We start from the raw sequence: 20,478 nt of genomic DNA, 5'->3' as shown, positions 1-20,478 counted from the left end.
AAATTTCATTCATGTGGCTTTTAGTGTTGTGTAATGTTTTACTCTTTTTGCTTTTTAAGGAACTCACCACCTGGCTCCCAAATAATCACACATGGAGGCTTGTTCATAGTTTATGGATACCTGGCCTTAGCTTGCCTTTTTTCTTGCCAGCTTTTCTTAAATTTTCTCAACTGCCTTTTACCTCTGGGCTTTTATCTTTCTCTATTCCTGTATTCCTTTCTTTCCTTTCTTTCTTTCTTTCTTTCTTTCTTTCTCCATGGCTTGCTGTGCAGCTGGGTGGCTGGCCCCTCATGTCCTCCTCCCCTTGTTCTCTTCTCTCCTTCTTTGTTTCTCCTATTTATTCTCCTTGCCTGCCGGCCCCACCTATCTTTGCTCCTGCCTTGCTATTGGCCATTTAGCTCTTTATTAGACCTTCAGGTGTTGTAGACAGGCAACGAATCACAGCTTCACAGAGTTAAACAAATGCAGTATAAACAAAAGCAACACACTTTAAGATAATATTTCCCAACATTTTACTGTTATTTTATCTATGACGCATTTGAACCCTTAAGACTATATTAAGACTATAAAAGGTCTGCTTATTGAACTGCTATATACAAAATGTAGCCAATACTATATAATTAAATAGCATTAAAATAATTAGTTCATAAATCACAATAAGCAACATTCTCTCAAGAGAAAGCTATATATCATAATTATAAAATTATAGCCATATTTGAATTTTCACCTGAACGATAATCAGGAAATAAACAGCTTGGGGATTTGTTTTTATGTGTGTACATTTTGATAGAATACAAAGGTTCTATATGGATCAGCATTTCTTATGTGATTGATGGTTTTCTAAGGAATGCATGGGCTGAATAGTGCCTCTTTGCCTTTTAACTGCATGAATATATTTATTTCAATGAAGTTGAAACACCATTCTCCTCTTTCTACATTATTTAATATAAGGTGTGTCATTGACTGTGAAATATAAATAGGTTATAGATTATCATTAATGCTTTCCCTAAGGAAGACTGAAGCTGTCTGTGGTGATTGACAGGGCTTTGAGTTGGATTCCAACAAGCAGAGGCTAAATGCATGTTCTTATTGTGTATTTTGGTTAAGCATCCTGTAATATTTTGCTTGTAATCTAACAAAGCTTGCCTGAAGATCAGAGTGAAGTGCTAATCATACTAGTTAGCTATAGAGGCCAGGCAGTGGTGGCACACACCATTAATCCTGGCTTGGGAGGCAGAGGCTGATGGATCTCTGTGAGTTCAAAGCCACCCTGGGCTACACTAGATTGACCCAGTCTCAAAGAGAAACCGAGCCAGGTGGTGATGGCTCACACCTTTAATTCTAGTACTTGGGAGTCACACGCCTTTAATCCCAGAATTAGGGAGGTGAAACAGGGAGGTATATGGCTGGGTAGAGAGAGGAATATAAACCAGGAAGAGACAGGAGTTCAGATACAGTCTGAGGATTCAGTCTGAGCATATATAAATAGACATATATATAGTAAAATATAATATAATAATATTAAATATAATATAAATAGACTCAACTCACAGGCTAACAGATTGGACACAAAAACAGAATCCATCCATCTGCTGCATATAAGAAACACACTTCAACCTCAAAGACAGACATCTCCTCAGAGTAAAAGGATGGGAAAAAATTTCCAATCAAATGGACCTAAGAAACAAGCTGGTGTAGCTATCCTAATATCTAACAAAATAGACTTCAAACTAAAATCAATGAAAAGAAACAAAGCAAGACATTTCATATTAGTCATAGGAAAAATTCATCAGGAGAAAATCTCAAAATTGAACATCCATGCCCCAAATACAAGAGCACCTTCATATGTAAAAGAAACACTACTAAAGCTTAAATCATACATTAAACCCCACACACTAATAGTGAGAGACTTTAACACTCCACTCTCACCACTGGACAGGTCAGTCAGACAGAAAATTAACAGAGAAATAAGGGAACTAACAGATGTTATGACTCAAATGGACCTAATAGATATCTACAGAATATTCTATCCAAACATAAAAGAATACACTTTCTTCTCAGCACCTCATGGAACCTTGTAACATGAAGAGCCAGCTTGTTGGGGTTTCTGTCCTGCCCAGTACCCCACAGTGGGCAAGGGCCAAAGAAAATCACACAAAGGACTCCATAAGATTATAAATTGATTGGCCCATTAGCTCAGGCTTCTTATTAGCTCTTGTAGCTTATATTAACCCATTATTCTTATCTATGTTAGCCACATGGCTCAGTACCTTTCTCAGTGGGGCAGATCACATCTTGCTTCTTCAGAGTCTGGGCAGGAGTGGGAGGAATGGGCTTCCTCCTTCCTAGAATTCTCCTGTTCTCATTGCCCTGCCTCTATTTCCTGTCTGGTTGACCCACCTATACTTCCTGTCTGGCCAATCAGCGTTTATTCAAAATATGATTGACAGAATACAGACAATTCTCCCACACTAGAACCTTCTCAAAAATTGACCACATACTTGGTAACAAAACAAACCTCAACAGATAAAAAAAAAAAAAAAAAAAAAAAAAAAGGAAAAACCCCATGTTTCTTATTGGATCACTATGGCTTAAAGCTAGAATTCAACAGCAATACTAATTCCAGAAAACACACAAACACATGATTTAAACAATGCTCACCTGAATCATCAATGGGTCAAAGAAAAAATAAAGGGAGAAATTAAAGACTTCCTAAAATTCAATGAAAATGACCACACAACATACCCAAATTTATGGGACACTTTTAAAGCAGTGTTAAGAAAAAAGTTCATAACACTAAATGCCCACATAAGGAGCTGGAAAAATAACACACTAGTGAATTAACAGAACATTTGAAAACTTTAGAACAAAAAGAAACAAATTCACCAAAGAGAAGTAGAAGGCAGGAAATAATCAAATTGAGAACTGAAATCAACAAAATAGAAACAAAGAAAACAATACAAAGAATCAATGAGACAAAGAGTTAATTCTTCAAGAAATTAACAAAATAGACAAACCTTTATCAAAACTTAACAAAAAGACAAAGAGAGAATATCCAAATTAACAAAATCATAAAGGAAAAGGGAGCCATAACAACAGACACAGAGAAAATACAGAGAATCATCAGGTCATATTTTGAAAAGCTGTATCCACAAAATTGCAAACTTAAAGGAAATGAAAAACTTTCTGGATAAATATAACTTACCAAAAATTAAATCAAGACAAGATAAACAAATTAAATGGACCTATAACTGCTAAAGAAATAGAAACAGTCATCAAAAGTTTCCCACCCAAAATATCCTAGGACCAGATGGTTTCAGCTCAGAATTTTACAAGATTTTCAAAGAAGAACTAGTACCAATACGCCTCAAATTGTTTGACACAATACAAACAGAAGAAACATGAAACTCTTTTTAGGAGGCTACAATTACCTTGATACCCCAACTACAGAAAGACATTACTAAAAAAGAGAATTAAAGACCAATCTCACTCGTGAACATTGATGCAAAAATACTGAATAAAATACTGACAAATCAAATCCAAGAACACATCAGAACCATCATCCAAAATGATCAAGTCGACTTCATCCCAGAGATGCAGGAATGGTTCAGCATACGAAAATCTGCCACCGTAATCCACCATATAAACAAATTGAAAAATAAAAAAAACACATGATCATCTCATTAGATGCTGAAAAATCTTTTGATAAAATACAACATTCCTTCATGATAAAGGAAGAGAGAGCAGGAATACAAAGAACATAGCTCAACATAATAAAGGTAATAAACAGCAAGCAAACAGCCAACATCAAACTAAATGGAGAGAATCTCCCAGTGATCTCACTGAAATTGGGAACAAGAAAAGGTTGTCTACTCTCTCCATATCCATTCAATATAGTTCTTGAGGTCATAGCTAGAGCAATAAGACAACAACAACAACAACAAAAAAAAAGATCAAGGGGATACAAAACGGAAAATAATAAATCAAATTCTCATTATTTGCTGATGATACAATAGTTTACATAAGCGACCCCAAAAATTCTACCAAGAAACTTCTACAACTCATAAACAATTTCAGTAATGTAACAGGATACAAGATTAACTCAAAAAAATCAGTAGCCTCCTTTGCACAGACAATAAAGAGGCTGAGAAAGAAATAAGAGAAACATCACCCTTCACAATAGCCATAAGTAGCATAAAATATCTCCAAGTAACTCTAACCAAGCAAGTGGAAAACTTGTATGAGAAGAACTTTAAATCTTTGAAGAAAGAAACTGAAGAAGACACCAGAAAGTGGAAAGATCTCCCATGCTCTTATGCAGGTAGAATTAACATAGTAAAATTGGCAATCTTACCAAAAACAATCTACAGATTCAATGCAGTGCCCATCAAATTCCCAGGAAATTCTTCACAGACCTTAAAGAATGGTACTCAACTTCATATGGAAAAGCAAAAAACCCAGGATAGCCAAAATATCCTGTACAATAAAAGAATTTCTGGAGGCATCACAAATCCTGACTTCAAACTCTACTACAGAGCTACAGTACTGAAAACAGCCTGGTATTGACATAAGAACAGACTACTTATAATCTAATCCATAAAATTTCAAGATATACAAGAAACCTTGATGGACATACTTTTGGGGTGAAAATAAAAACAAGAAAATTCTCTATCATTTTGTGAAAGGAAATGGACAAGGAGTTTCAGTGTTTTGCTTTTATTTTAATTTTATTTTTCACACACACACACACACACACACACACACACACACACACACACACTCCTATTCTCTTCAAAGCATATAGTCTGTTGCCCAACAGCTCAGTGCTGTTTCTCTCTGTGATGTTTTGATTAGGTAAGTGCATATTTCCAATAAATGTTTGTTCCAAATTGCTGCATTTATAACTCAAGCCTTCGTTCCATGTTTTCTCATTTATTTTAAAGACTATATTGTGTTTTGTCATGGCCTTTGACTAAAATAATGAGTTCACTGATTCATTTTTGAATTTTAAGTCTCTAAAATCAGCTCTGCACTGGGAAATGATTCCCAGCTAGGAAACGGAGACTATGACATAAGGCACGTGCCCTAAACATTCATGTTGCGTTTGGGGGCCCTTCCACCCCTACCCCAGCTGTGTGTTTGCACCAGGGCATGAAAGCTACTGACTTGCTACAGACTTGCTCTCTTGGAGAAACGTTAGGACAACTTAAGAAAGGCTGATCCTTGACAGATTTACCTACATGCAGATGGCATACCAAATTTATTGGGTGATCTTCATAAGTAACGAACCCAGCCTGAGGGCCGCAGCCGAGGCTGAGCGCTGGGGTGTTTCTTTATTGTGAGAGTCTCTGGAATTGAGTCTCCAGCAACAACCCCCTCCCTCTCCTCGTAATAATAATAATAATAATAATAATAATAATAATAATAATGAAAGTTAAGAAAGGAAACCGAATATACAAGGCCCCTTGTAGTTGTGAGTGGCACCCTGTTTGGGGGCAGATTAATGGCTGGGCTGTGACTATTCAGAGAAACACTTTGGAGATGTGAAACCAGGGGCCTGGAAGCCAAGCTCGACTCCTGTGTGATGAAATAATAAGCATTAAGTCTAAGAAGGGCAGCCGTCTAGTGGGGAAGTCCGAGGCAAAGAAGTAGCTTAACTCCAAGGAAGTATTCCACGTCCATTCTAGCGAAAACTGGACGGCTGCCCCCATCTGTTTTCCTATTTGCAGGTCACTTTTAATTTAAATTGTTTCACGACAACTGTCCCAAGTTTTACTGTTCTAGGAAGCACTTTTGTGCTCTCAAGAAAAAAAATTTAAAAAGGAATAGTACAATTCCCTAGTAAAAAGTCTTTGTGACTTCCCGGGGCTCGGACGCAATCATGGTGACCTGCGAATGCTGTTGATTGGCAGACGACCTCTTTCGGAGTGACGTCAGGAAGTTATGCAGGGCATCACCGGAGTCACGGATGGATAACTGCGTTTGGCAGTGCCAGGAGCCGTGACTGCCATAGGGTGCAGTCTGCTGAAGCTTGAGCTGAAACCACGGAAGATAAAGGGAGCTGGGTTTTTTTGAAAATAGTATTGCTTTTCACTCACGAGTTCCTTTTAATCAAGCACTCTCAATCAAGAAAGCCATTTCCAACTGAAGCTTTAAGTTTCGCTTTCTGGGCGAGAAACATTCTGTGCCAAATGGGAAAGTTATCTGATGAGGCTCAATAACTTTTATTGGCGAGTTTGGAGGAATGTATCATTTTGATTGCTTTTGCCTAATTATTAAAAGACACAAACCTTATACTGAAGATATTTTCTTTTCCAGAATTTCCAAGGCTGTAAAGGATTTCTTTATTCATCAAGTTAATGAGCCTTGATCAAATACCTACTATCACCCAGGCACCAGGCCAGATGCTAGAAACGCGAAGTTGAGTAAGACCGTCTATGGGCTAGCTTCACTAAGTCATTAGAGAAGAAATGTCAAATCCAAACTTTCTTAGGGGCTGGAGGGAGTGCTCGCTGCTCTTACACCCACCCACATGTATGCAGCATTACAACAGCCCGCAACTCTAGTTCCAGGGGATGGCATGACCTCTCTCAGCATCTGCAGGCACCTGCATCCATGTGGTGCTCATACATACCTCCGACTCCTGCCACCCAAAGTATATAGAAATAAGTAAAATAAAAAACTAAAACTATCAATAAAAACTTCATGAAATGTAAGAATGGCAAAGTTTACAGTGTAGATAAACCATTGAGGGGCCCATAGGAAAAGGGAGCGCCCTCCTGGGGTCGTAGAACTTTGAAAACGGAGAGTGTCAAAGCCCAAGTGGCCACATGGTAAGGTGCGGTGTAAAATACGGGAACTTGTAGCTGTTTGTTTGTTTGTTACTCTGGTCCCACGTTGAAACACCAAAATTTTGGTTGTTTTCTACTCTTTACTCTTTTGGGGGGGGCAGCCCCCCAAAAAATACATGGAAGCTTATTATTACTTATAAATGCCTGTCCTTAGCTTCTTTTGTTTCTACAGCCAACTTTTCTTAACTTAAATTGTGCCATCTACCTTTGCCTCTGGATTTTTGTCTTTTTATACTCCCACATCTTACTTTCACTCTTGCTCCGTGGCTGACTGGATGAGTGTGTGGTTGGTCCCTGGCACCCTCCTCTCCTTGTTCTCTCCTTCCTCCCTATTCCAGGTTTCTCCTCCTATTTAATCTCTTTGCCTGCCAGCCCCGCCTATCCTTGCTCTCCTGCCTCACTATTGGCCGTTCAGCACTTTATTAGACCATCAGGTGTTTTAGGCAGGCAAAGAATCGCAGCTTCACAGAGTTAAACAAATGCAGCATAAACAAAAACAATATATCTTTACATCATTAAGCAAATGTTCCACAGCATAGACAAAAGTAACATACCTTAATATTCTACAATAGAAACCATAATGTACCAACCATCAGCCATCTTTACAGTACATCAATAATTTTTTTATTTAGTTGTACATTTATTTATTTTACATCTTGAACACAGTTTCTCCTCCCTCCTCCACTCCCTTCTGCTGTCCCTCTCACACCATTACTTTATACCCTACCTACACATGTCATTTATATCACTATTCACTTGAAATTCTTCTTCTTTGTTCGTTGTTGCTTTTGAGACATCTTACCACATATCCCTGGTGGACCTTAAACTCACAGAGATCCTCCTGCCTCTGCCTCCTGACCAAAGGATTGCACTACCAGCTGTGGCTGACATTATTCTTTAACACAACTAACTCCAAAAGATCAAGTTCAGTTTTCAGTATGCTAATCGTGCTTTTCTAATGACATTTATTCTCTGTGAGAAGTATTCCCTTTCAGAAGACCTTTCTGAGGCTGAGGAGATGGTTCAGTTGACAATGTGTGCTTACTCACAAGCGTGGGCACCTGGGGTTTGCTCCCCAGCACCCATGTAAAACAGCCAAGCATGGCGCTGTGCCTTTGTATCCCTGGTGTTAGGGGCGGGGAGGGGACAGGGACAGGCAGTCAATGAGCCCCTTGTTTATCCCTGCTGCCGGGCTAGCTTACACCCGAAATAACCACACAGAAACTGTATTCATTAAAACACTGCTTGGCCCATTAGCTCTAGTTTCTTATTGGCTAATTCTTACATCTTAATTTAACCCATTTCTATTAATCTGTGTATCGCCATGTGACTGGGGCTCACCGGCAAGATTATAACCAGCGTCCGTCTCAGGCAGGAGATCCATGATGTCTCTCACTCTGCCCTTCTTCCCAGCATTCAGTTCTGTCTTATCTGCCTAACTAAATTCTGCCCTACCAGGCCCAAAGCAGTTTCTTTATTCATTAACCAATGAAAGCAACACATGAAGAAGAATCTCCTACACCAGTGAGAGACCATGTCTCAAAGTGTAACTTGGAGAGAGACAAAGATGCCTGTAATCCAACTTTGGCCTCCAAATACCAGCGTGTACACCCCTATATACATGTTCACAAACATATACCACACACGTGGAAAACATACTTCTATATGTTGTACATGTGTCCTAGGCTTCTGTCTCCTTTCCCTTTCAACTTTCAACACTGTGACTTCTTTGACCAACTAGCTGCCCTTGAATTAATGGAAATTTATGTTCTGAAGCTGGCGACTAACCAGTCCCTGATAAATATTGGAGTATGGATGCCACCGTCCTTTGCCATGAGTGCGGATAATTTGACAGAGCTTCCCTGGACATCAGGTTAAAAGGCTACTCCTCCCCAAAACTTACTCTTAGCCTGTCTCTGTCATCCTAAGCCATATTCCTCAACCGGGCACTTTCTTCATAGTCTCTTTCAGAGAAATCCAGAACTGCTGAGGAATTCAATTGGGCAGGCACCAGCACCCTCCACTACACTCCCCAATCATCTGTTTACCACCACCCAAAGGAGAAACTACCCACCCTGTCTTCACAAGGTATCCTGTGCGCCTGCCTCCCTAGCAGCTCTTGGAACATTAATCTGACACCTATATATTTCATTCCATGGAAAAGGAAATTCCTAGGGTTCCAGGCAGACAATTGGTATTCCTTCCAAGGTGGGACATTTAATCCACAGACAGACTCTACCACTAGGTGCCTTACTTTCTAGCTATTACCAAAGAAATACCTCTCTTGCTTTGTTATCATAATCTTGTTTCTTTGGAGCTTAAATATTTGATTAGGATATGCTCTTCGAAGTGAGGAGCTTTGCATAGAGAGATTCTGGTCATATTTATTCCACTCTCTGCTCTTTCCTATCCCTCTTCTCCTTCCCAGACCTAGAGGCCTCTGTGACCTTCTGTCCTTCCTCCTATTGACTCCACGTGTGAGGATATTTGTCTTGGATACATTTTGCTTCACATTATGACCTCCAGTCCCACCCACATTTTTCAAACAATATAATTTCACTTTTCTTTGTGGTTAGCCATTGTCTCTCTGTGCATTTTTCATTACCTGCTCATCTACTGACAGGCACCTGGGCTGTTCCACAACCAGACCACAGGAAAAGGTGAAGGGACAAATATAGTGTGTAGGTTTCCCTAGGGCGTGGTGACATGGGCTCTTCTGTGTATCAACTCAGGAATAACACAGCTGAACCAGGGAAGTTCTATTTTTAATAGAAGTTCATACTGATGTCCCCATTAGTGGGTCTAATTTATATTACTGCCAAAAGTTTATAAGGGTTTGTTTCCTCCACATCCTTGCAAACATCTGCTGGGGGTTGTTTGGTTTTGTTTTGTTGATAATGATTCTAAATGCAGTAAGATAGGATCTCAGTGTAGTTTGATTTATTTATATTTTCCTGACAGTTACAGATATTGAATATGTTTCCATTGGCCATTTGTACTTCATTACACAAGTGTTCATTTGTCATCCCATTTATTGATTGTATTGTTTTCTCCCTTGTCAGTTAAGCCTTTGAGGTTTTTGTTATATATTCTGCAGATGAATCCTCTGTTGCATGGATATCTGCGGAAGACTTTTTCCCATTCTGTAGGCTGTCTTTTTACTCCTGTAATTGTTTCTTTGACTGTATAGAAGCTTTTGAATTTAACTTAATTCTGTGTTTAATTCTTGCTGTTTTTTTTTGTTTTTTGTTTTTTGTTTTTTTACTGAGATACTGAGATGCTTTGCTCAGGAACAGTGTTGTGATCTAGTTTTAGAATTCCACAGGTGAGCTGGGCGGCGGTGGCACACGCCTTTAATCCCAGCACTCAGGAGGCAGAGGCAGGCGGATCTCTGTGAGTTCAAGACCAGCCTGGTCTACAAGAGCTAGTTCCAGGACAGGCTCCAAAACCACAGAGAAACCCTGTCTCAAAAAAACCATAAATAAATAAATAAATAAAATAAAATAAAATAAAATAAAATAAAAAGAATTGCACCCGTGGATAGCCAGCTTACCCAGCATGAAAAAGCTGTTTCCCCGATGTATAGTTTTGAAGCCTTTTGTCAAGAATCACACATGGGCTTACTTCTAGATATTCTGTTTTATTTTCTTCTGTGCTAATAACATGTTGTATGTGTCAGGATAACTTTGTAGTATTATTTGAAGTCACATATTACCATATCGCCAGCACTATTCTTTTTCTCAAGAGTACTTTGGTTTCTGTGAGTTTGAGGCCAGCCTGGACTATAAGGCTAGTTCCAGGACAGGCTCCAAAGCTACAGCAAAACCGTCTTGAAAAACAAAAACAAAAATAAAACTAAAACAAAACAAAATAAAAACGAGTGCTTTGGGTACACAGAATTGTATTTTCCCCCTTTAAAACTTGTTCCATTGCTTTTGATTTATTTTAGTGTGTGTGTGTGTGTGTGTGTGTGTGTGTGTGTGTGCGTGCGTGTGTGTGTGTGCAGGTGCCTGCAAAGACCAGAAGAGGAATCCCTTGAAATTGGAGCTTCATGTGGTTTCAACTGCCTGACATGGGTGCTGAAAACTGAACTTGGATCCTATGCAAAAGCAGCAAGCACTCTTTACAGCTGAGCCATCCTCCAGCCTCAGTCCTGACTTTGATTTTCCTCAATTCTCTCAGCAATCTCGTGCCTTCTTTCTCCTTTCCATTAATTTCCTTTTTCTCCTTACTGCTTCATAATATATTATTTGTAAAACCACCGTGGAGAATACAGATTGTAAGAGTAAGAGAATGCACATCTCTTAGAACTGCTGAGTTGGCTCAGTGTGTACGGGCACTTGCCTCCAAACCTGATGACCTGAGTTCTATCCCTAGATAGCCACATCGTGAAAGAAGAAATCCAAGTCTTGGAAATTGTCCTCTGGCCTCCTGACCTCCACAGGAACTCTGATGTATCTGACCCCTGTAACTCTAAATAAAATATAACAAATTTTTTTTCAAAGAAGATACGATTTGAAAAATATGAAAATATGTCACTAATTATCATTTGAATTTCACTAATGCATAATTATATGGAATTTTATTCTTTAGTCCACGGTCTCTTATTTTACTTATTTATGGTCAGCCAAGGCCTGAAAAATATTAAAAAGAAAATTCCCAAAGTAAATAATTCCTAAGTTTCAAATGTCACATCATTCTGAGTAGCATGATCAAACCTAGTATACCTGTCTCTGTCCTTCCTGGGCCGTGCGTGACTCAGCCTCTGCGCTGTGTCCACCCTATATAAGCTACTGTCACTAGTCACTGCACACTGCGTCCACCCTGTATATGACTGTCACTAGTCACTGCACACTGCGTCCACCCTGTATATGACTGTCACTAGTCACTGCACACTGTGTCCACCCTGTATATGACTGTCACTAGTCACTGCACACTGCGTCCATCCTGTATATGACTGTCACTAGTCACTGCACACTGCGTCCACCCTGTATATGACTGTCACTAGTCAATGCACACTGTGTCCACCCTGTATATGACTGTCACTAGTCACTGCACACTGCGTCCACCCTGTATATGACTGTCTCTAGTCACTGCACACTGTGTCCACCCTGTATATGACTGTCACTAGTCACTGCACACTGCGTCCACCCTGTATATGACTGTCACTAGTAACTGCACACTGCATCCACCCTGTATATGCACTGTCATTAGTCACTGCACACTGCGTCCACCCTGTATATGACTGTCACTAGTCACTGCACACTGCGTCCACCCTGTATATGACTGTCACTAGTCACTGCACACTGTGTCCACCCTATATATGCACTGTCATTAGTCACTGCACACTATGTCCACGCTATAGATGCTACTGTCACTAGTCACTTGTGACTGTCTTGGTTACCAAACCATCTTTCAATGTATTGAAATACTTCTTTAAGTAATAATTACTTTTATAATTATTTCAAGGCACAAGAGTGGGAGGTTTGAATATGCCAAAGAGAAGCCGTGAAGAGCTTCTTCCTTTAATTATTTCTTACAGTAGTGATAATTGAACTTAGGGCATGCTAGACAAGTTGTTTCCCTCTGAGCCATTTCCCCAGCTCAAGTGTTTGCTTGAAATGAAATAGTACAATTTCTTGACTTAATAAAAAGAAAGAAAAAGCTCTCCACTGCAGTTGCTAAGATCTGTGCTCAGAATGAATCTTCTGTCTGTGAAACTGTGAAGAAGAAAAACAAATCCATGCTACTTTTGCTATTGTGCCTCAAACTCCAATACTATGCCCACGGAGCTTTCTAAGTGGTTCAGATGAAAAAAAAAAAAAAAAAGCATTAAATTTTTGAGTGAGAAACATGAACAGAAAGCATGATTTTATGGATGGCAGTGCTTTGCTCCAGAAAGCACAAAGACTTGCTAAAACAAGGAGTGCCTCGAAATGAGAGGCGTAACTACCTCACTGCAAGGGCCAGTTGTACAAAATTAGGCATACGATTGGGCTGCAAACCATGAAAACTATTGGAGACACTGCTACAGTGTGGGAAGGCAAGTGGGTGGTGAGATGGAGAGGCTGGTTAACAGACACAAAATTACAGTTGAATAGGAGAAATAAATCTCCGTGTTCTTCAGCACAATGAGGTGACTATAGCTAAAAATAGTATTCTGTATTTCTAAGCAGCTACCTGAGATTCCAAAAGGCCTTAACACGGAACCCCAGATAGAGGCGCAACTGTGAGTGGATTCAATGAGAACTAGAAAGGCCCTCTATTCTTGTAGGGAAAACATAGTTCTACACTATGTATTAGTTACCTGTCTCATTGCTGTGACCGAATGACAAAGCGTCGTGAAAAGGGAGGGCTCATTTTGGCTCACACCTTAGGGTACAGCCTATCACGGCAGCAGAGGCATGGCAGACAAAAGCTGTGACCCCGGCTTACGTTGCACTCACAGTCAGGACCCAGAGGACGGATGTGGCTGTTCAGCTTGCTCTTTTCTTCCTTCGGTCTTTTGGCTCCTTTTCTAGCCCCTGGCAGCTAGAAAGAGTGTATTGACTTTACAGTTTCAGAGGGTGAGTCCATGACCATCCTGGTAGGAGCCATGAAGCCAGTAGGCAGCCATGGCAGGAGCTGAGAGCGTACATGTTATGAACACCAGGGGGCAGAGAGTGAGTGTAGCGGTAAGGGCATAGGGTCTTGAAACCTCCAGGCCCCACTGACATACCTCTTCTGACCAGGCCCTGTGTCCTAATTCTTCCCAAACAGTTCTATCAACTGGGCTTGGAGCATTAAGATGGGGTCTGTGGGGGCTGTTCTCATTCAAACCACCATATTTTGTCTAGTACTTTCGGCATCGCTGAATCTAGAAAAGCCTTCTGGTAATGTCTCCAGGTGATTCTAGACCCGGGGGAGGCGGGCAACACTAACCATCCCTCCTGGCACAAACAATAGCCGGAGGGGCTGTATCTTCTGACAAATAAGCTACCACTACATTTCAGCAGAAGAAAAGGAAAGAACACGACCTCATGTAGGTGTTTAATTGTGAGAAAAGTGATTGGGGAAGATGCTGGTAATTAAAATCTACGTGCGCATAAACGCAGAGGCAGTGTTGGTGCCATAGTTGTGGGAGAGCAAATTAACTCCCATCCTGTTTGGTGATGCTGCAGAGCATGTGACAGAGCCATGCTCAGTCTATAAATAAAATAGAAAGTTCTAGAAAGGCTTGGTGACAGCCATCTTGCTTATGGAATGGCTCTAATATTTTCTCCAGAAGCTGGGAGAGGAAGGGTTGGAATTACATGTCTGTTAGTGATGGACAATAAACCTACCAACCTGAGTATATTTGTTATGTATACAGTGAGGTGATATTTTTGATGCTTTATTAGCATATATCAATTATAGATCTTTTCTTACATGTGTGCGTTTTGATCATAGTCATTCCCCATTATCCTTTCTTGTGTCTCCCCCACTGCTGTTGATCCTTTTCCTTACTATGCTTCTACTTGAGTGTGTGTGCATGTGTGTGTGCCCCATATGAGTTTAAATAGGTTGTTTACAGGAGCATGTGTAAAGAGTTATTTACAGGTAACTCATCAGTGGCTACAGAGCTGAAGAAAATGTCTTTCCCCAGCAGTCATTATCTGCCGATAGAGCCTCAAGGAGAGTAGGGGTTCATGGGCCCCTCCCAGCTCCTGAAGGAACACTGATAGGCTGTCTTGTGCAGGCTATCACAACTGCTAAGGGTTTAGAGTGCAACGGTCATGTCATGCCAGGAAGACAGTATTCTACAGCACTCCAGTCCTTACTCCAGGTCCTGCATCCTTTTCACCCCCTTTCTGGATGTTTCCTCAGTCTTGGAAGAAGTGATACAGACATCCTTTCTATGCTGAGTATTCAGCTGTGACGTATTCTTAGTTCTCTGATAGATTATGTGTCTCCAGATTGACGGCTTGTTATTGTTTGAACGTGCAATGTCCCTCTTAGGCTCGAGTGTTTGAGTACTTGGTCCCCAGCTGGTGGTACTGTTCGGAAAGGTTATGTCTAGAACATTTGGAGTTGGAACCTTTCTGGAGGGCGCATGTCACTGGGAGTGGTATTTCAGGATGTATAGCCTGCCTCTACTTACTGTTCTGTGGTTCCAGACTGCTAATGCACTGTGATTGGGCTGACTGCAAGCTCCCGTCATGCCTTTCTGCCCTTATGGACAGTATCTTCACCTCTGGAACTATGAGCCAAACAAACCCTTTTGCCTTTAAGTTGCTTTTGTTAGGTATTTTAATACAGCAATTAAAACTAAAGACAATTGCCCACTAGGAAAAAAAAAAGCAAAAGCAAGCAGCTAGCAGCTTTTCTTAATCAACCTGCCAACAGAACTAATTAATCTCTTGGAGTGAGTTCTGGCACACCCGCATGGCGCTGAGCTGTGTAGTTCTCGGTTCCCTCTTGGTGCTCTCTTATCTTGGTTCAGGTTGGCTGGACTGGGTTCAGTGTGTAGGAGGGAGCAAGTGGAAGTTTTGTATTTTTACTTCCAAATGCCACCCCATTGCTTCAGAACCTTGATCAAGACCACATACAGCCAGCTGGACTATGACTGAAAAAGCATGGGATAAAACCGGACTCTCTGAACATGGCGAACAATGAGGGCTGATGAGAAGCCAAGAACAATGGCACGGGGTTTTGATCCTACTTCATGTTCTGGCTTTTTGGGAGCCTAGCCAGTTTGGATGTTCACCTTCCTAGGCATGGACGGAGGGGGGAGGACCTTGGACTTTCCACAGGGCAGGGAACACTGACTGCTCTTTGGACTGGAGAGGGAGGAGGAGAGAGTGGGGGGAGGAGGAGAAAGGTGGGAGGAGGGGTAGGGAAATGGGAGGCTGGGAGGAGGGGGAAACTTTTTTTCCTTTTCTCAATAAAAAAATAAAATAAAAAAATAAAAATAAAAAAATAAATAATAATAAATAAAAAAAAAAAAAGACCATATACAGCTACCTGGTATCTGGTCACAGATCAGCATCTGCTGCAGCCTGCAGACAGAATGTCGTGTTGACTACCGCTGGTGCATAACATGCACCGATGCTGTAAAGGAAGGACAGAAGCCGGAAACTGCAAATGTCTGCTAGAAAGACTTAGGGAATGGTTTTAAAGGATTTCCTGCGAAGCAATGGAAGCTAGAAAGAGCATCCCTATAGGATACGTTGGTGGAGGATTTGCCCACATTATGGATGAAGAGGAAGGGAGGGCACGGTGAAGGCATTTGCACTTGTAGCAATAAGAGTCAAGGTCTAGTATAGTGTCTGTATAAAGTGAATATAATAGCCAACAGAAACTTCTGTGCATATTCTTGAAAACATTTCTAAACATGTAAGTAGATTTTCCCAAGAATAAATCAACTACCATAATCCTAACAGGAGAATTTTGTCTTCAAAGCATAAAATTCCTATCTTTATGAGATTTAAAATGTAGAAAAAAAATTAATTCATATAGTAAGACCTTATATTTATATAGCACATTAGTTTACTAAGCAGTTTCAACCAATTTTTAAATTTTATCCAAATGAAGCTCATGGTAGAGACATGAAAAGTGTAAATCAAAGTATGCCATGGCTCAAAGCCTCAGCAATGCGCAGCAGACAAACCTTGAGCTCTTGTACAGTAACTCAGAAGCATACTCAAGGCTGCTCTCTGAGGACAGAGTTCTGTCAGAGTCTGGATGTGTGAAGGCGTCTGCTGAGGGATCCTAAACACAGGTCTCATCTACTAGAAATGCAACCTAAGTTAGGGATGCTCATGATGACCTCCCCAAAAGTTTACACTCAACTCCCAATACAAACACTAGGTAAGGACCTGAAGACATTTTACATTACTGGAAAGAGAAAACAATCATTTTCACAGAAGTACCTTTATTTGGTACTTAGTACAACACTGACTAGCCATTGGACTTTGTGGACCTGACTATTGACTAGCAACCCCACCTGTGAGCATGAGTAAATACTGGCCAAGGCATGTTGGAGTCAGTGAGTGAGATTGGCCTGACTGCCACCCTAAGGAAAACCTGAGAAGATTTCATATTTTATGAAATCAGCATTCAAAAACCTGTGTCAGATAATCTGAAATCTGGTCCCAAATTTAGTTTTTAGTTTGCTTTCCCATTATAAAATCTTGATAAATACATGAACCAAAATCAGTTTTCAATGACAAACAACTAGTAAATCTGGAATAGTACTTTAGGAAGAATTCGTTTACAGCTGGCTCAGTTAAAAACTGTTCATTTTAGTTCTATTTGGGAAAAACCCTCCACAAAATCCATTACCTAGCAATTTGCACCCACCCAGGTGCTAAACATTGTGTCCACCAGTGAACACACTGAAGCATGACGAAAGGGTCCCTCCCAACCATTCACAGGTCTCTATGAGGACTGATGAGAACGGACAGCTTGTTAGGAACTTGCAAAGTACCAATGCCAGGTGCAGCGATCCTGCCTCAAACTGGGCCTCGCCCGAGCTAAGCTCCTCTACCCCAGAGCTACAGCCCTGCATCCCCAGCACTAGACCCTACACGACACTTTTCCTAGCACTTCATGACAGGATACTTAGCTTTTAGCTCCCCCACGTTAGTGATACTTGCCTGACGTGTTTGGAAGGCTAAAACTGAAGAGGTCAAGAATGATTTTTATCAGAGGCTTGGCCAACATTTCCCTTAACTTTCAGAAATATCGTTACACTTCCTTCCTGAGTTCTATAATTCACATGAATCACAAGATAGGAATTTTGTGAAAACAATGAAGTTACACACAACATACACTCTCTCTCTCATGGTTACCCTGCCCCCCACTCCCACATATATCATACAAATAAAATAACTACTCTACCTTACCACTGACACAGCCTAAAATGAAACATGTCCAAGGCAGATATGAAACTTTCAGGCATTTTCCTGAGAAAATGTGGAGCATTTAATACTTCCCAACTTCCCACTTCATTCCTAGTATAATGGAGACTGTAGACATTACCCTGTGAAAATTAATTTAATCACTACTTAGTAATCTCTTACTCTAGTCGCATCAGTGTACTAGATGGGCGTCAATGGGGAAAAAAGACAGTGAACACAAATATAAATGTTTCATATGCATCAGATGAGGTAGTAATCATTTAGAAGCAGATATCCAGAATCAAGAGGCCGACTGTATTTGACCAAGTTGTAAGAACTTGAAGGGTGATGAGAAGCCAGCTGTAGGCCATGCTCTCTGGACTCTTCAAAGGCTCAGACATCACAGCGGCAATCTCATTTGTTAATGGCTTTGTACTCACGTGTCTTCAGAATCTTTACTGAGCTCATCTTCAAGCTCCTCTATCTCCAGACTGTCCTGATGAACATCTCCTACAGTGGGAACGTCCATCAGGGTTCTGAACAGCTTGGAAAGATCTGGGAGTGAGCATGTCCTCAGCATCTACAAAGAGGGTGACAGATTGCTTATTAGGAGGAAGAGAATTAAAAGCAGAAGGACAAAAATCAGAGATAATACAATATTTAAATTATGTATTTAGATTTAAAGGATTCAAAGGTGACTTGCCTGAGGTTAGAAACTAATTTTCTTAAAATATGGCTCATATAAATAATACTAAATGAACTCAAATACACATATGTATCTGTGTGTGCCAATAATAATAATAAAGAGATCATGAGTTTGGGAGGATGTGGGAGTACACAGAAGGAGCTGGAGAGGGATGGAGGGATGGCAATGATGCAAATTCATAAGAAATTGTCAAAAAATTTTAGATTAAAAATTCAGCTTTAGATTATTTTTACAAAGAAAACTAAACTTGTAAGTAATGACTGGGCTTTAGCACAGAAATCGTGCCGGTCACCTTTTAGAGTGAGAGTGGTTTCTGCAGAGACACACATGGCCTGGAAAAGTAAGTCTGCTGGGAATCAGGCGGTGTGAGACGTGCCCACTTGTTCTCTCTCACCCATCCTGTAGTTCGCCCACCTTACCGGGTCAACTCTCCCTGTGCAGACTTGCTGAAAGCAGAAGAGAATTTTCTGGACTGTGCTGAGCCACTATCATGTACAATCGGAAACCTGCGCACCACTTGCTCTTAGGAGCTGCTGCTAGCTATGTGGTTTGTTAAACCAGGGACCTTCCATCAGTGTAAAGACAACCCTGACTACATCCCCCAGAACAGGGCTGAGTGGGGTCAAAGAGACGGCTGTAAGGACAAGCTCTGAGTCATTTATAACAACACTGAGAAGGAACTCAGCCAACTGTGCTAAGAAAAATCACATACAGTGTAGGTGTTGACATTTCGATCAGTGTTGGACAAGAGCAGGAACACCAGGAAGAGTCTCTACTAGCCAGCCTTTCAACAATGAGAATGTGACAGTCAGGACACGAGACAAGTAACTGTAAACACAAGTTCCTAGAGGAATCTGACAGTGGAATCTGAGTACCAGGCCCTGAAAATAACGAGGTGTTAGAGGGAAGGCTTTGAAGAAAACGCAGTGCTTAACATATTAATGGAAATTTGCATATCTGGTCAATCTTATTAGTGCAACCTTTTCAGAATAACAAAGGATATGTTCCTATTATTTGGACATAGTTCATATATTACAGCAATTAAGGAAAATGGTTATCAGTTACAAACCGGTAAAACTGGCAAAAATGGTTAATAACAACAAAAACAACAAAACAAACCCCACTTGCTAGAGCACTGAGTGACATCAGCGGTGCTGCTGAGGCACCTCTCCCAGTGCTGAGGCTGGCTGCATCTCACCCACATGCAGCTTCCGACTTCCTGAGATTTGGGATATATAAATAGATATACGTATTATATACATACATATATATATATATATGTGTGTGTGTGTGTATATATATATGTATATATATATATATATTAAGCCAGAAGATATAAAGTAGGCATCTTGCAATTGATTGCTAATCAACACAAATGAACAGAATAAATTAATTATATACTTATACTTGAGAATGCCATACATATATTTAGGCTGAGAAAACTTTAGCTTATCCAAAGAAATACATCTCAATTTTAGTTTATACCTTTCAGTAGTTAAAATACCTCCCCAATACTTAGCCCAGGATGTAATCCTTCTGCTTCTGTTGGCCAAATTCTACAGTTCCATGTATGTGCCACTACGCATATTAATATAACTTTATATCCTATCATGAAATAATTCCATCAGGACAGTATTTCAAGGGGCCATGTAACTTGACACCTTAGCTCTTCTCAAGGATAATACTCATTTCCTGGTGTATTTGTAGGACACACCTTTGTGTCGACAGAACTCCTTGTAGGCCTCCTTCACACTGCATGCATCTGTGGAGATGCTGTCTGGGCTGGGCTGAAGTTAACAGTCTTCCTGCCTTGCCCTCTGCAGCACGTGGGATTGCAGTTACGTGCTGCCACTGCAGTCTGGCTTTTAAGTTTTAAATGGATCTTCATCTTTCTCCGCAGGAAAAACATTATATCAGAACATTTCTGTTCTCATCTGCTGGTGCTAAGGCTGTTAGCACATTAAACCCAGATTAAACCCCTGAGGTATAGTCCTAGATCCCTTCATTTTTCTGTTTTGATTCTCTTGGCTTTTTTATGTTGCTTACAGTATATTCTATTGTC

General features: G+C 40.5%; 1 protein-coding gene across 2 annotated transcripts in view; it reads right to left on the bottom strand.

Moving 5' to 3' along the window:
- LOC121462725 (serine/threonine-protein kinase Nek1-like) overlaps positions 1 to 20,478 on the bottom strand; it is a 115,470-nt gene that overhangs the window by 47,837 nt on the left and 47,155 nt on the right. For both annotated transcript variants that reach the window (XM_041674574.1, XM_041674575.1), the window contains one exon: positions 18,151 to 18,290. In XM_041674574.1, the coding sequence (XP_041530508.1) occupies positions 18,151 to 18,290 (140 nt within the window). The remainder of the gene's footprint in view (positions 1 to 18,150; positions 18,291 to 20,478) is intronic.

This window comes from Microtus oregoni, unplaced genomic scaffold (assembly GCF_018167655.1).
Source record: "Microtus oregoni isolate MIOR12 unplaced genomic scaffold, Mior012 000025F_ref0000491, whole genome shotgun sequence".
Taxonomy (NCBI): Eukaryota; Metazoa; Chordata; class Mammalia; order Rodentia; family Cricetidae; genus Microtus; species Microtus oregoni.
Note: the sequence above shows the minus strand (reverse complement) of the source record. Positions and strands in the feature narration are given on the sequence as shown.